This window comes from Anguilla anguilla, chromosome 4 (assembly GCF_013347855.1).
Source record: "Anguilla anguilla isolate fAngAng1 chromosome 4, fAngAng1.pri, whole genome shotgun sequence".
Lineage (NCBI taxonomy): Eukaryota > Metazoa > Chordata > Actinopteri > Anguilliformes > Anguillidae > Anguilla > Anguilla anguilla.
In genome coordinates this window covers 25,314,199-25,330,250 of record NC_049204.1, presented here as the reverse complement: position 1 = coordinate 25,330,250, position 16,052 = coordinate 25,314,199, and the positions used below count along the sequence as shown (strand labels likewise).

The 16,052-nt window shown below is 42.7% G+C and overlaps 2 protein-coding genes and 1 long non-coding RNA gene across 5 annotated transcripts; 2 read left to right on the top strand and 1 right to left on the bottom strand.

Moving 5' to 3' along the window:
- The first annotated feature begins 36 nt into the window (after nt 1–36).
- rfxank (regulatory factor X-associated ankyrin-containing protein) lies at nt 37–4,644 on the top strand. 3 transcript variants are annotated; one of them, XM_035416182.1, is made up of 9 exons: nt 43–274; nt 723–952; nt 1,327–1,440; nt 1,868–1,933; nt 2,632–2,732; nt 3,344–3,469; nt 3,973–4,039; nt 4,137–4,217; nt 4,504–4,644. In XM_035416182.1, exons 2-9 carry the CDS (start codon nt 730–732, stop codon nt 4,554–4,556), a joined length of 831 nt encoding a protein of 276 aa, XP_035272073.1. In that variant the 5' UTR covers nt 43–274; nt 723–729; the 3' UTR covers nt 4,557–4,644. The 3 variants fall into 3 exon arrangements, with proteins under 3 accessions (XP_035272071.1, XP_035272072.1, XP_035272073.1); XM_035416180.1 differs by having other exon boundaries at nt 37–274; nt 3,973–4,217; nt 4,504–4,538; XM_035416181.1 differs by having other exon boundaries at nt 37–304; nt 3,973–4,217; nt 4,504–4,538.
- Nucleotides 4,645–4,987: 343 nt separating this feature from the next.
- Nucleotides 4,988–7,804, bottom strand: nr2c2ap (nuclear receptor 2C2-associated protein). The gene is made up of 6 exons (XM_035416183.1): nt 7,718–7,804; nt 7,388–7,514; nt 7,007–7,097; nt 6,765–6,870; nt 6,146–6,213; nt 4,988–5,616 (listed from the first exon to the last, which is right to left on the bottom strand). Exons 2-6 carry the CDS (start codon nt 7,501–7,503, stop codon nt 5,497–5,499), a joined length of 501 nt encoding a protein of 166 aa, XP_035272074.1. The 5' UTR covers nt 7,504–7,514; nt 7,718–7,804; the 3' UTR covers nt 4,988–5,496.
- On the top strand, nt 7,464–11,884 carry LOC118226499. The gene is made up of 4 exons (XR_004765049.1): nt 7,464–7,528; nt 8,466–8,574; nt 11,298–11,394; nt 11,783–11,884. It is a non-coding gene; the product is annotated as an uncharacterized LOC118226499 (long non-coding RNA).
- The last annotated feature ends 4,168 nt before the right edge of the window (nt 11,885–16,052 follow it).

The window sequence follows — 16,052 nt, the reverse complement described above, 5'->3', positions numbered from 1 at the left end:
ACCACCCACTCACAGCCGATTTATATGGAAGTTACCGCTAAACAAATGTGTATCAGTGAATGTCTCTGGTAATCAGCAGCAAAGTACACTTGATAAATAATATTATTTACGTGAAAGCGAAGTGGCGTTGACATAAAATATATTTCGAAAAATTTGTTTTATTCATTTCCATGAAGTCCCTCAATTGCATTATGGGATTTCTTAAACAAATTTAGTTTCACTTTTGATAGTGATATCAGGAAGTTAATGACACAAGAGCTTGCAAGCGCCACTGGTAATGTTCTACATTTTAATCTATTATAAGGTAGTTACACACTGCAGTTATATTTATATATGCGATTAAAATATATTGATAGGTATTAATTATATGACTGTTGGATATCGTGCGTGCTATACTTCACTGAAAATGCTGAGTAGCTGTGAGAGGTGGCTTGGCAACTAGCTAATACGGCCTATCAGTTACGAGCATCCTCAGCAACATGCAACGTGACATGGTATGAATGACGTACTATGACGCTATGGATTGAGGAGCAGGAGTTGGGTTATGCTGGTATTGATTACAGACAAGATTTAATTGAAGCAAGAAAAGACTAAATAACAATAATGCATTTCAAAATAAAATTGGTGGCACTTTCACCATTGTATTTATGGAGTCTATTTGAAATTCAGTAATTAGCATACTCTCCATCTTTAAACCAAGTGAAAATTTTTGCATTTCCTAGGGGCAGAATGGAAACTGCTGAAGGAGATGTGGAATCTCAGTGTTCTTCCAGTTTGCAGCCAACATCCAGCGACGCAACTGCACAAATGACACTAGCAGACCAACAGGCAGCCAGCAGTGACAGCTCAGATCAAGAGACATTAGTGCTTAATTTGTACCCAATTGACCCACCAGTAATCAGCCATGAGCTAAATGATGTCCCAGTTGCCTCAAATGGAGCACCTCTCATGGGTAATATAGGACACTTCTTCATTATTGCACCAAAATATACTTGCCACTAATTTTTCACTTCCTAACTGCTTATGCTAAAACTGTGACTTCCAGATCTCAACCATGTGATCAATTGTGGCAGGACGTGCAGTGGCAATCAAGATCAGCATATTAGTACAGTAATATGCAGCTGCTTTCTGCCTCAAATGTCAAATTAAAAGTCTTGCCAGTTAGCAGATTCGAGTGGTGTCCTTTTCAGATTTTTTGGTTGTGTATTTTCAATGTTTGCTTCATATTATGTATCATAAGCTCTCATACCATTACAGCTGTATGACAATCAATGCTATCATTTCAGTATAGTTATTGATTGTTCTTTTTGTTCCCTTTGCTAAAAGGCCTAACCGTCACCGCAGAAAACAAGAACGAGGATAGTTTATTCAAACACTCCACAACTCTAACCAACAGGCAGCGTGGGAATGAGGTCACAGCTCTACCGGCCACTTTAGACAGTAAGCGAGGCTCTGGGGGAAAAAAAAAAAAAAAAAACAGTCAGCTCTATGGTCTGTTTTTTTTTTTTAAATACCAGGAACTGGATTTCAAATGCATTACTCATTTATAGCAAAGCTGGGGTACCCATTATACATACCATTGCTAAATCAAGAAAGAAATCATCAGGTAGATTATTGATACTTACTGTTATATCCTTCTAAGACCTGGCTAATTATTATTTTTTACATTAATTTCTAGTCTTAATCTCAAGAAATATGTATTTTACTAGATCTAAATATTATACAAATATTTTCACTGCAACATGTTTTTGTCATCCAAGACAGTTGTATGTATTTAATATGGGCATTTTGTAAACCGCAGTCACCTGAAAGCTTTGGTTTTGGTATCAAAAGGCCTGTAGAACTGATCTCTGACCTCTCTCCTCAGCTCTCTCAGTTCACCAGCTGGCTGCACAGGGTGAGGTCACGCAGCTAGCAGCACACCTGAGCAGAGGTGAGCATCTCACTGCCAGTGACTGCTTTTGCGCTGGTGACTGAGAGGAATGTTCTAGCAAAGTGATTTCTTACTGAGCTCCAGAGGTTATCATAAAGAAAAAAAACTCCAAACTCCACGTCTTAACAGTGCTGGCACAAATTACGGAAACACTGCATTTATAAACAGCTTTTGATTATGATTAATGCAATACTGTGCAACAATTTCTCTTTTTGGTATAATAAATGTTACTTGTAATAAATAACAAAATAAAAATTAAGATATAATTAGCATTTGTGTTAAACAATAATCATTACACCTCCCTAATGTATTAGTTCATACCTACATAATTGAGCAGTTAATGCATTTTTCAGTTGGAAATTTTATAATCAGCTTGAACATGCATTGCTTTTTCCAGTATTTTTCAACATAAAATGATAACATTCATGCAAAGAAAACAGCTTTTTCAGATTGTATACTTTATTTCAAATTACTGAGAGTCACAATGTCACTTGCGGTCAAGATAACCATTTTGAATACATTTTTACAGACGAAAATGGCTGAGAAACAACAGAAGGGCACAGATAAAAGCTTTAAGAATGCCTTTGCATTTAAGCACAGTGTACTCTTACATGCTACAAGTACTATAATGCACAGGAAGGCTGGCTATGTGGACTATGTAAATGACACTCGAATATCATGCGTTGTAATTGGTGCAGACAGGTCTCTGGTGAACAGTCGAGACGAGCGGGAATTCACTCCCCTCATGTGGGCTGCAGCGTTCGGGGAGATCGCAGTGGTGGAATTCCTCCTGGAGAAGGTCTGTCATCACGCCTGGCATGAGCTGTGACTGTACCGAGCAAGGCGCACAGTCACAATGCCATTCACAGCTACCAACAAACACACATTGGACTCAGTGAGAGCCTTTTTGCCTTTGTCCCAGAATAGAATGATTTCTTGGGAGCCAGATTCCATTTTTTTAAAGGGTGCACACAGACCAGACATTTGTTTCTTTGCTGTAGCATCTGTATGTGAGTAGATGAGTAGACCAGAAATTCTCAAAGTCGAAACCACAGGGGGGCAGAAGAAGGGGGGGGGGGGGGGAGTTCATTAGAAATCAAAAAGAAAATTTCGCCCAAGTGGAATCAGTTGTCAAGGGGGCTTGAAAAAGTGTCCTACTACCAGAGGGGGGCCTGATTGAAAAAGTCTGAGAATCACTGGTATATTCGAAACAGATGCCTACTAAAATACTATACATAGTTTTTCTTATTTCATCACTTGGAGGTATGTGTACACGGTACACACAGTCCTGGGCATATTCACAATTTTTGATGCATTTGAGCAGTACATTATGGCCTCTTCTCAATGATGAAAAGGTGGACAGGCGGACGGCTGGCTGCCTGCTAATGGAAGCGTCCGTGTGTCTTTCAGGGAGCAGATCCTAAAGCTCTGGCTCGAGAGAGAGAGAGCGCCCTGACGCTGGCCAGCTCCGGCGGCTACGCCGACATCATCAGCATCCTTCTCCAGCACGGCGTGGACATAAACACATACGACTGGGTAAGGCCATCACCTCCTAATACAGGTTTGTCAAGGGAAAGTGCCAAAAGTGTTAAAACTTGTTGAGACATTTGACTTGGCTTCTTCACATTTTTTAAATAGGTCCCTCCAATGCTAAAATATCACTACCAAAACCTGTACAGCTGTACCTTTAGATCAGGGGTGCCCAATCCTGTTCCTGGAGATCTACCGTCCTGTAGGTTTTCACTCAAACACCTCATTCAACAACTAGAGATCTCATTGAGCTGCTAATGAGCATAATCAGGTTTGGCAAATTAGGGTCGAAATGAAATTCTACAGGATGGTAGATCTCCAGGAACAGAACTACGCACCCCTGCCTTCGATTAATACATTAGAGTAATAGTACGGAACTCTACTGTGCACAACATAAGCTTCATTCTGCCTGTAATGTAATGTAATTCACTCAGTGTGACACTCAGTGAGACAATCCACGGGGCTGCTTTTCAGTACATCAGCACAGGATTTGAAATGTGTATTTTCAGAATGGAGGAACGCCTCTCCTCTATGCAGTACGGGGGAACCACGTGAAGTGTGTGGACACCCTCCTGGGTGAGTCTGCGCTCCCATCCATGACCTCAGCTCACAAACACGGGTTCCGCCCGTGTGCTGTCAGTCACGGTGGCTCTGGGTGTCCTATGCGTTTCAGCCGGGGGGGCAGATCTGACGGTGGAAGCAGACTCTGGGTACAGCCCTATGGACCTTGCTGTGGCTCTGGGACACAAGAAGGGTGAGCACCCCAGATTTACAGCAGCCAGAATCAGGCAGTCCCGTGTAACTGTGATACGGTTAGAAATCTAGCACAGAAAGAGTAACTCTTTGGTTTGGTGAGAATCACCACGTTTAATCATTTTTCTCATAATCTTGCGCGAAAACAGCCAAATCTGGTCTTCGCAAAGCCGTGGGTTCAGGGTACAAGACTGAGAATTAGCATAACTGTTACATTGCTGAGTGCAAAGCTCAGAAACTTTGAGTTAACCATAAAATCAGAAACGAGCTCCGCTTTGCATTTACAGTCCAAAAGGTGATTGAGAATCACATCCTGAAACTGCTGAAGCAAAAGGCATGATGCAAGGACCGCGAGATCCCCGGCGTGAGTTCGTCCCTGGCGTGAGTTCGTCCCCGGCTGGAGGGGCTTTGAAGAAAGGAGAGCATCCGTCTGCCTCTGTGCTGCAGCAGCAATGCAGTATGGGTAATGATGGAGGCCTGGGGCAGGCCCCACTCTGTGTTTCTCATACATTATGGAGAAGCCCCAAATATTTCCCTTCAGCAGGCACAGACATTTTCACTCTTCCTTATTTTCACCATTTCAATGACTGCACTAGCTTTAATGTATATATATGTATATTTTTTTTTTCTGCATGTGTTATATATTTGGGATTGTTTTGGTGGGTTGGAACTTTCTTACTGAGAATTAAATCCTGGTCCATTGTTGAAATGGCAAAAACAATAAAGCACCAATGGAGAAAAAAAGGCAAGTATGTGAGTTTTTTGTGCCCAATAATGGAGTTATGATGTGAAATTAGAAAAAGCAGGAACAAGAACATCCATCCATCGTTCATCTGACTCTCTGATTCCTGGTCAGGGCTGTGGGAGGGCTGGAGCCTATCCCAGCATGCATTGGACAGGTCGCCAATCCATCACAAGAAACAAGAACAGCCATAGCTACCTGAATATGTACTGCAATTATTGTTTTAATATTGTTTTTATCTTTTCAGATTCTTAAAAATGTTATTTACTATAATTAAGGCACATACCTGTAAGACAGTCAGTCACACTCAAGAAAATTCTCATCGGTTTACAAAAAAATAGAGGGGGAGGGAGGGGTAGATAAAATGTAATGTAATAAAAGCAGTGAGTCAGTCAGGTCTGTCCTTTCCATAAAAGGCCCAGTTGGTTGTTTTTGCACAGGAGCGGATAGGAGGACACATCTCACAGTGCTTGGATCATGCTGTGCTGCTCCTCCATCATCTTGGTCCCACTCCCTCTCTCCGGAAAAGCAAACACAGTCAAGCTCTTTCTCCCAGGATATCCAAGGAATAAACAATTATTCTCCCAAAGAAGTCCGTACTGTTCTCAAAAAATATTTTTACTTTTTGTGCCAAGGGGGCTTCCTGAATGGGAAAGACGTGGGTGTGAAGTCAAGGAAGGACAGAGAGCAAACACATATGTATCTCAAAAAGCCAGAGGACACAGTACCTAGACCACATACAGTACATGTAATGGCTTTGCTTGAAACTGATGCCCCCTGTACTAAAGGTTAGGCTATAGGTGACGGCTTTATAAAGAGACTGAAAGAACAGCACCCTTTCCCAAGAGCACAGCATCTCTAACTGTCACACTGGAAGAGGCTCAACACTCACATTTAGAAGATAAACAGCAAATGGGCCACACTCATCTCTGCATTAGCACACATGCTCAGAAAGCATAACAGCACTAAGCAACAAAGGAAGCCATTGCGCTTCTGCTTGCGGTGTAGTACCAAGTACTGGAATTACATCCAAGGAATACATCAATTTTCACTGTCATCTAATTTGTAGTTTTCAATCCTGGAGGGAAAAAAGATTAATATTCTTTGACACTAGGAGACTGAGTAAATTGCTTTCAACATAGACCAGGCAGAAAACTCAAGTTTGTGACAAAAGCTACAAAGGATATCTGCATGGAGTTATTGTCTTCTGGATAAAAATCTGATAACTTTTCAAATTCTCCTTCTTTCATACACCCTGAAATAAAAAGAACAACAGTGTAATTAAACATTTCATGGTACAGCATTAAATATTTTAACACCACTTCAGACCTAAATGTGTCCCTGAGTTGATAACAAAATTTGGATGGTACCTCTGACAGATTGTGTTATGCTGGAATTGAAGCCCTCTGTAAAAAGCACACAACATTGCGCCAAGTCTGCAAATAGTGTTTCTGTGTCAGTGTCTGTGCTGTTCATGTAAGATGTGTTGCACTACTACCTAGAATAGCGATTGCATTGCACAGAAGCTGTTCTTGCCACAATGGATGAAAACAAAATCATCATTCATACCAACAGGCAGAGATAAAAATGTGACAAGAGGGTTCAATATTCAAATAAATACATATAAATAAACCGCGAAGAAGATGCATTCATTCATTGACAGATGCACTGGATGTAGACAGCTATCTTTAGCACAAGTGTACCATCTGTTCAAAGAAAAAGAGCATGAGGAAGGGGAATTACAAGAAATACTTTTCTTTTTCGAGTGTCGAGGGTGGGTTTTGTGTTAAATGTAGCCTGAATTACCTTCCAATCTGCAAGTTTTTCCTGAAAATCCTCCTTGGAACTGAATCTTGACTTCAGAGACCTTAACTGGCTGAGGAAACTCCAGGACCACCCATTGAGTACCGCCCTAAATTTCCATAAATGAAATCTCAGCGTGCTTGAAATTTATCAATATCGGGATGAAAACATAATTAACGATAGCTCGTTATGATTATGAAATATCTTTATTGGTACCCAATGTCACACTTCAGGGCTAGACGCACCTGATCAGAGTTCCAGCACGTCTCTTCATTTGAGTCAAACATAAACTTCTTCCCGAACTGTTTGACATCTCTGTTCAGTACAGAACTCACCCTGTCGTGAAATACAATACTTCAGTTTCAGCTATAACACTGCTAGTTATGGTTTTTAAAAAAACAATGACAAATAAATAAAATGTATATTAGAAATACAAATTGCCTCGTCTCGCTGTACTAGCTGGTTGCTTGAGCATGCAAACGCTGTCTGTCGAAGTTAAGTTGATTTGAAATACATTAAATAATATGAAATAAAAATGATGATGAGAGAGTCGTATTTATTTGTTAAATGCAAATAATTAAAGTATTTCTCATTTAGAATTAAAACACGTGCTTTGCCATCTTTACCTGCTTACGGTCTCACTGCAAATCAACGAAGCAGCCATTTTCCCGTCTGAATGGTTGGAATACGTTTGAGGGCGGAGTGCCGTATTTTTTTTCTTTACGACAGTGCTGGCATGCATCTCGGCGTCCACTGGTGGTGTCCAGGTAATTGAATATTCGCAAGGCAATACGTTTAACGATATTTCGACTTTATATTAAATCATTTGGAATGTCCTCAATGGATTTTCCATTCTTAAATGTCTACTAGAATAGTTAATTAACAGCTGAGTAGATGCACGATATAACAAATATGCCCCGTAGATGGCACTGGTGTACTTCTAGACAGATTCTTACCATGAAAGATTCTTATCAGGTTCTTCCCTGCAGTCGGAAATTTGGAGACTTACACACGCTGTGGCATAATAGGTAACCTTGAATAAAACGTTGGGAGTCATCCAGTAATTCGCTGAACTGTTGAGAATATTTAAGTTGGCGAAGTCCAATTTGGGGTTAGACAGCTAATCTGTAAGCATGTGATTGTGGTTTTGAAGGGAAGATTTGAGCTGAACCTGGTTTACCACCTTTTCTTTTAATGAACAGGTGGTAGATTTACATTTTTTATTAATGAGGGCCAAGGATGGAACTGATTAACTGAATAAATGTGTGCTGAATGATATTGTTATGGACTTAAAGTAGGCTATTCCTTCCTTCAAGTGTACACAGCTGGGTCCAGATAATTTGAGCCAGACTGTATTAGTTTTCCTGTTCACATGTCAGTTTTTCATGTATGCTTATTCAAGACACTGACTTAATCAGGAAACCCATTGTTCTGTTGTTGTTTTAATTTAGCATAACATCACTGGGATTTTTTTAGACATGCTAGGTGCAAGCTTGTGTGTGTGATTAGGTAGGCCTATGGCGTGGCAAACCTGCACAGCTTAACAGGTGTTTGAGTGAGAGCAGGATGGAAAAAAATATTCGTCTTGGTAACAGACAGGCCAGAACCCAAAGAAAGTGATCACTATATAGCAGTCAATCAGATTTTTAGGAAGCTTTTACTGTTTCTTGTTGGATATTAGGAATTGTGTTTTTTCTTTGCCAGCTCCACATCCCAGCACTGTAGGTGGCAGAATGCACCTCTAACTTGCTGTGTCTGTGTCCCATCTATAAAACCACTGAAGAAGAATGAGACCCAGTTTGTGGTATTGCAGGTGAGTGAGGAAAGAGCTTTGATGACTGGGAGAAGGCAGCTGAAGACCATAGGCCCACATTTTTGCAGGTCACATCTGCCTTGTAGCTGTGCACATCCATAGATTTACATATGAGTGGGATCAGCTTACTGTGAATGGGATGAGTAGGCCAATGTGATTTCAACATCAGTGAATCTGCACAGCGCCAGTGCTGATCCCACCAAGCAGAACATGAGTGCAGTCTTTTAATGTGGGTCAATACTGTGCAGCTGCTGTGCAGATTCACTGATATTTACACAATGTGGATTGGCTGGTATTTTGGAATCCTAGATATGATGACTCATCCAAAGATTTAAAGATCAGTGGATTTATACAGCAGCTGTGTAGCACTGGTTCAAAAGATTTAAAAAAAAAAAGAAACAGCCAAGCCATGTGTCTGTGATGGTTCATTATATAGCTTTCTCCAGGAAATTAAAGTTCACTCTCAAAACAGATGTTAAAAACAACACATAATGTGTCATTTTTAAAAACATCTCTATGTCTAGATAAGGACAGCACATTTTGGGTTACCTTTAACACAGTCTGTGTTAAAAAGTCTCCCTAACAAAAATAGTGTATTTGTAACACAAAAGTAGTGGCACAAAAAGTGTGTTGGATAATAACACATCCTTTTTGAGAGTGTTGGCGTGGTACCATCTGCATTTCTTGCTGTCTGAAATTCTGCCCACGTTCTCAAAATTTTAACTAATCTGTACAAATTATTAGTGATCTGCAAACTACAGACTGTAATTAAAACTCTTATATACATCATCATAAAAAAATGGCAGATGCGTATGTCCATGCTTCACAGTTATTGAAGTTTGTTGTCAAGTTTACAGACTGTGGAATTTAAAAGTCATCTGTTTTAGATCATCGAAAGGCTGTTTGAATTAGAATGGGTACATATGAATGGGGAGCAGAGGTGTGAATCTCATGGCATTGTTCGCCGTGAGCAATGTTCTACAAACAACAGCATCAGCCTGACCTTTTAAATTATGTTGCTGTGCGATGCCTAGCATGAGTTCACAGTGCTGGAGTGTTGGGTGGCTCGTCCTGTTCAGGCACTGCTCCAGTGCATGGATGAGCTCGACGATCTGGTGACAAATACCAGTGCCAGCTGTGGCTGGCAGGCTGGTTATGGTGGTGTCAAGTTGGCTCTAGGATTACCCAGGGGTGGGGGAGTTTGTTTAATCAGCTGGGATGACAGCATCTCATCCTGCAGCAGCGACCCCTGCAGGCCAATCAGGCACTTGCCAGAGTAGCTGCATATGAGACAGTCAATAACAACCATATACAGCGTATGATTTGTTTTCAATGCAACAAAATCTTTTTTTTTTTTAAATGTGAATACTTTGTGTAAAAGTGTTAGCCATTGTCAGATGAGTGGCAAGCATGTGGATGAAGTAGCCTATAAAGAGTTGTGAACTTTGATTATTTTTCTGTGTGAACAGCCTTCAGTCTCTTGTAAAAAGAACACGTTTCTTTAACCTGCTTCGACCCTCACTAATAATTGTCTACTACTTATCAATTATTGAGGACGGAGTGTAGCACAGTGGGTAAGGAACTGGACTTGTAACCGAAAGGTCGCAGGTTCGATTCCCGGGTAGGACACTGCCGTTGTACCCTTGAGCAAGGTACTTAACCGAAATTGCTTCAGTATATATCCAGCTGTATAAATGGATACAATGTAAAATGCTATGTAAAAAAGTTGTGTAAGTCGCTCTGGATAAGAGCGTCTGCTAAATGCCTGTAATGTAATGTAATGTAATGTAAAACCTGGTCAGCAGCAGGTTGACAAAGTGCACAACTTTGGTATCCTCTAGGTGGCGTTCAAAGCATGCTGTAAGCAGAAGTAGCATGGGCCTAGACCAAGTGTGTCAAACTGCCATCCTGGACCACAGTAGCTATATTCTGGTTTTTGGTGTGTTTAAGCACGGGTGATTAATTTAAAGTCATTGATTGGCTAAAGAGTCCACTCACTTTGCTTTCAAGGCAATAATTGGCTGCTGATTGAAAGGAAACCACAAATATCTGCAGACACTGTGAGCTTCCAGAACTGGAGGCTGACATCTCTCGACTAAACGAACGAGTCAGTGAGCACGCTGCAATCGAGGCTAAGGCAATTTGGTCTTGATCTTGATCTATATTTCGGAAATATGGAAAGCCTTGAGAAAATCCGTCTTCAACTTCAAATTCAACTTATATTGGGTTGATATTGGTACTGAACCAGCATGCAGGCAAGCAAATGCTTAATTTGCTTGTTTGGTGTCCATCATCTGTTTGATGTGGCTCAGTATTGCGTCCCATGGAAAGTCCATCTCCATGACTTGTCATTTCTATCTGCAGCGGTTAATGCACTTCCTCCTGCTCAGACGTGCTGGAGCGGTTAATGCACTTCCTCCTGCTCAGACGTGCTGCTCCGGTTAATGCACTTCCTCCTGCTCAGACGTGCTGCTCCGGTTAATGCACTTCCTCCTGCTCAGATGTGCTGCAGTGGTTAATGCACTTCCTCCTGCTCAGACGTGCTGCAGTGGTTAATGCACTTCCTCCTGCTCAGACGTGCTGCTCCGGTTAATGCACTTCCTCCTGCTCAGACGTGCTGCTCCGGTTAATGCACTTCCTCCTGATCAGACGTGCTGCTCTGGTTAATGCACTTCCTCCTGATCAGACGTGCTGCTCTGGTTAATGCACTTCCTCCTGCTCAGACGTGCTGCTTCGGCGCAGATCCCATCCTTCAGTGGTCTGACAGCTGCTGTTTTCTGCATCCGCCAGGGACCGAAGAGAGGGACGGCCGAAGAGAACGTGAGCATTGCATGTTTGCATTTTCTTCTCTCACCGGCTCCATCAATCTGTTTTGAACGAACTCATTTAGGTCTATGTGGTCTAGTCTGGAGAATTGATCCACGGTTAGTGTAGAGGACAGGGGGGCTTGCTGTGTGGGGGGGTTGACCTCAGCTTGAGTCCGGTGCCTAGGATTTCTCAGTCAATACTATCTTTTGTCATTGGGAGGCAAGTAAAGTGAAGGGGGAGGTGTGGGGGTAATAGTTTGTTAAAAAAAAAAAAAAAAAAGGAAAGCCAATGCTTGCAACAGAACGCAGTTTCGGGGGCGATGGAGTACGATGCTCTGCAGCTAATCAATAGGACTGAATTACAAACCCTGATGGAACAGAGCTTCCGTGAAATTTGCCAGCAGGGGACCAGGAGCAGCGGGGAGGACACCTCTGTCGATAGCTTTGCGCTACATCAACGCGGTGTGCCAGAAAGCTGGGAACCGACCGACTGTTGTAACAAACCGAAGCCTCTGAAGCTGTTTACTGACATTGTGGAAGTAAATAAGCCTTCCCTCACATGGCACTTTGATCTGCTCCAAGGTTTATGAGCTGTGGGCACTTGTGCAGATTGTCCTGATGAGTTGGGCCATTAATCGTTCGGCTAGCTGAGGGGCCAAACGCCTTCACTGCACGAGAGAAAGAAAAGATTTAGGCCTTCTGCCTCTCTCTCTCTCCCTCTCTCTCTCTCTACCTCTCTCCCTCTCTACCTCTCTCCCTCCCTCCCTCTCTCTCTTCCTCTCTCCCTCTCTCAATGACAAGTTTGCTGACTACCAGACAACTTAAGTTAAGCAAACCTATTAACTTATTTGCTCTTCTGCTTGGTGTAAGTCTTGTGACCTGAACGTTCTTAGGTAGGTTGGCTGGCCCACTGCAGTATGGGTCATATGAGGTAATACTGTAAATGGGCTCAATATGGGCTTTAACATTTAAAATATTTAATTTGTTACTGTAGATAATTATGGGAAAATAGTCATTTGAAATAAAAACCATTAGTCCAAAAATCTCCATCATGCCTGAGGATATAGACCTGTACCGTGAAGAAAGGAGATAAATGGAGAGATGATCAGTAGGTGTACTCTGGGTAAATCACTAGGTTTAAACAACGTTTGGTGAGCCTTGGAGCGCTTCTCATTACGAAGGAAGGAATATAAGTAAGAAGTGAAGAGACATCTGCTTCTGGTGGAACAATTAGCCGAGCGTCGGAGTTTCACAGTGTTCTGGCACGGGCATTTGCTCATTCCAGCGGCTGAATCTTCTCCGGTTTTGAGTGAAGTTCTTAATTAAACCATTAAGAAGCGAAGCGTTTGCACAATATGCTCGGCTGCCTTCATTACAGAGCGCAATCATTCGTAATTTATTCACTTACGACTGCAAACAACGGTTTTCAGTCTTTGTCTGTTTTTTTTTTTTTGCGCGCGCTCACAGTTTTGGAGAAACTGCCCCGCCGTTATTCGTTCTGGCACACGTCTAACGCAGGACACATCGGTGCGTCCCCTTCTGCTCGGAAAACAGCTGGAGAGGAGTGGAGGGACGGATTTCAGTGCCAGCCGACCCTCTGTGTTTATTACCACGGTTATTATCACAGAATTTGGAGTGGATTTAGTGTATATATGTAGAAATGAGTTCACCGGTGAAGAAAAGGGGGCAGTCTGCACACAGACTGTTTTGCTGTCTGTTGATTCACTTGCTCTTTGTACTTGTTCTACGCCTCCAGACTCAGGGTTTTTATTTCATTTCAAAAATGTCAATGAAATGCATGAATACTTGGAGTAATAAGTCTTGGCAGTAAGCTTGGGATGAAGGTTAGCTGTCATATTGCTGCTAAAGCAGCTGCAGCAATATGAACACCCTGTCTTTATCCTCCCGAAATGACGCCGAGCCATTGTCCATTCGTTTATGGAAGGGAAAATTCAAACGACTCATATGATTATGACGAGGAGACACCTGGAGGGTGGCAATCTGAAGTGGAAGCAGGACGCTGAGGTAGAGCAGGACGTGTTTACGAGACCGTAAATGTCCATCGCTCGAATACTGCAAGTGCTGCAGCTTTTATGGCCCACTTCACTGTTCAATGGGACAATTTCCCCAGCATGTAAGGTGTACCCGTTCTGAGAGACGAAAGCCGAAATTACTCTGGCCAGCTCATATTCCATAAGAGTCCTCTGTCAGTAAAGACTGGTATAATAATAATAAAGTATCTATCATTCAGCAGATACTCTTATCTGGATCTCCTTACACAGCTTCTTTTTTTTTAACTTAGTATCCATTTATACAATTGGACATGCAGTATACCGATGCAATTCAGGTTAAGTACTTTGCTTAAGGGTATATCGATAGTACCCTACTTGGGGAATCAAACCAACCAACTCAGATTGCGGGTCCAGTTCCAGATCCATTTTGCCACGCAGCCGCTGCAAATCTCACGGCCCTAATCCACTCACCACCAGGCTACCTGACCCCCGCTGGCCAATGAGGACGTTGGAGCTGATGAGCTCATTTTGGTTAGCATGTTGAAGCGTGCCAGTCCATTGGCTTTCAGTACCTGCCGTGAAGCAGCTGCATCAGCACTGCCCATTAAGCGTGTCTGCTTGAGTTAGCGCTCCCTCTCCGGCAGACAATTTCCCCTCTCGCTCGGGGGGGGTGAGAGAAAAGGACACTTTCTTCCCCAACAGATGAGCACATGAGAAGGGAAAGGAAAAGGGATGGGGGAGAGGAGGGGGGGTTTCCCTACTGTTAAGACCTTTCCAAATACCTGAATCCATTCTAATCGGAAGAGTGGAGGCATTAGCCAAAGATATAGCACCTGAAGCTATAGGACCTGAGTCACCCAGGGTAGTGTGACCAAACAGCTTTAAACCTGATGCCAGCCATGGACCATAGCTTATGCCCATACACTCCTGAATGGATTTCCAGGCTGTCTGATTGCAGCAGCTGAGTTTTTTGGGGTAGTTTAGCCTGCCGCTGGTAATTAGTGGCTCGGCACCTCGCTGTCGGTGTGAAAGTTCGGGCTCCTATCATACAGAACTATCCTTCCAGACGGCTGCTGCCAATGCACACTGTGTGCTGCAGGGCCCTGTTACTCAATCACGATCCTCGAGGGCTGAGAAATGCTGGTTTTCCACCCTCCCCTTTACCTGGGAGTCAGGTGTGAAGGCAGTCTGCACAGTAGCACCAAATTGTTTAGTTAATTGCTCGGAAGAAAAGATAACCAGGGCCGGATCTGGAATCCAGACCCAGATTTGAGTATCTATGCTGTAGAGCTACGGTAGGCAACCCTGATCCTCAAGTGCCAGAGACGGTCCTGGTTTTGGCTCCATGTAATCCAATGGCTACATAATTGGATTCCTTTTAATGAATCAGTTTTAATGAATGCAGGTGACCATCTGCTGAAGGCGCTCAGCGTTTAACCGTTCAGAATATTCATGCTCGGGCTTTTAATCGTCCGTCTAACTCTTGTGATCCAGCTCAGATGGAGCAAAAGCAAGAAAGGTCACTGGCACTCCAGGACCAGGGTTGTCTACCCCAGCTGTAGGGTATCGCCAGGGCACCTCTCCCCGCTCCTCTGCGCAGCTGTCTTCAGTAGGCCCAGCCACGCAGGCTTGCACATAAAGAGTCCCTTTCTTACCTCATGACCTCCCAAGATAGGATCAGACACTGCAAAGCAAACAAGTAGTTAAATGAAAAATTATGGGTTGATTCCTTTCCAAGTGCACCGCGGTCGATGACCTCTCCGTGGTAATGCATTTCAGCAAAGATCCAGGTAGACAAGAGGATAAATTGGGGGTGGGATCAGAGGTGAGTTGCTGAATGCCCTTTGACCCCCTCAGCGAAGAAGAGGCATTTTAACTGGAAGTCTGGGAGCCTTGCTGAGGGTTTCAATCAATGCCTCTGTGCTTCCCAGAGAAAGAGAAGAAGCTCTCTGCTCGGGTCTTTCATTTGTTCGGCCTGTCCTTGACAAGTGTGGCTCAGAGAGGCCTTGGGCACAGGCAGAGACAGGTACAGAGTGAATATGTGATGCGTAAAATTGTTTAATCTCGATGGATTTATTGGCAAATCTGCATTAGTCATGTAATAAGAAATGCATTAAGACAGAACCTTGAATGACTAAACAAAGGGTTGTACAGAATAAGTGACTTACATAAATATTTTATATGAGAAGGATTCAGGGACAAAATGGAAACAGTTCTTTAAGCATGTTCATGTATCTTTTATACGCTATCATTCAAGGTCACTGTTTACTCCTTCAAAATCATCTGTGCGTTAGCATCGACATGATAGGAAATCAATTTAACTTACACAAATATAATACTGTGAATTGGGACATCTTTACAGTCAATTTTAACAGCTGTATTACTATTTAAATCACCACTTAATAGACCTTCATTTAAAATGCATGCATGACATGAAATATTTGTATTTAAATGACTTTAGTGCTGCAGCCAAATGTGCTATTTAAAGAGGTAAGTGGACAGACTGTGATACTGCAGAGACAGATCAATGGTGATTAAGTGGAGAAGTGTCCAAGGGTAAGAGAGGCAGTGTTTGTTTTTGGAACGGCAGCACTACACGTACAACTGTAGTTTCTCGTCAGCGTCTTTCCAAGAGGGTGGGGGGTGGCGGGGGGTGGGG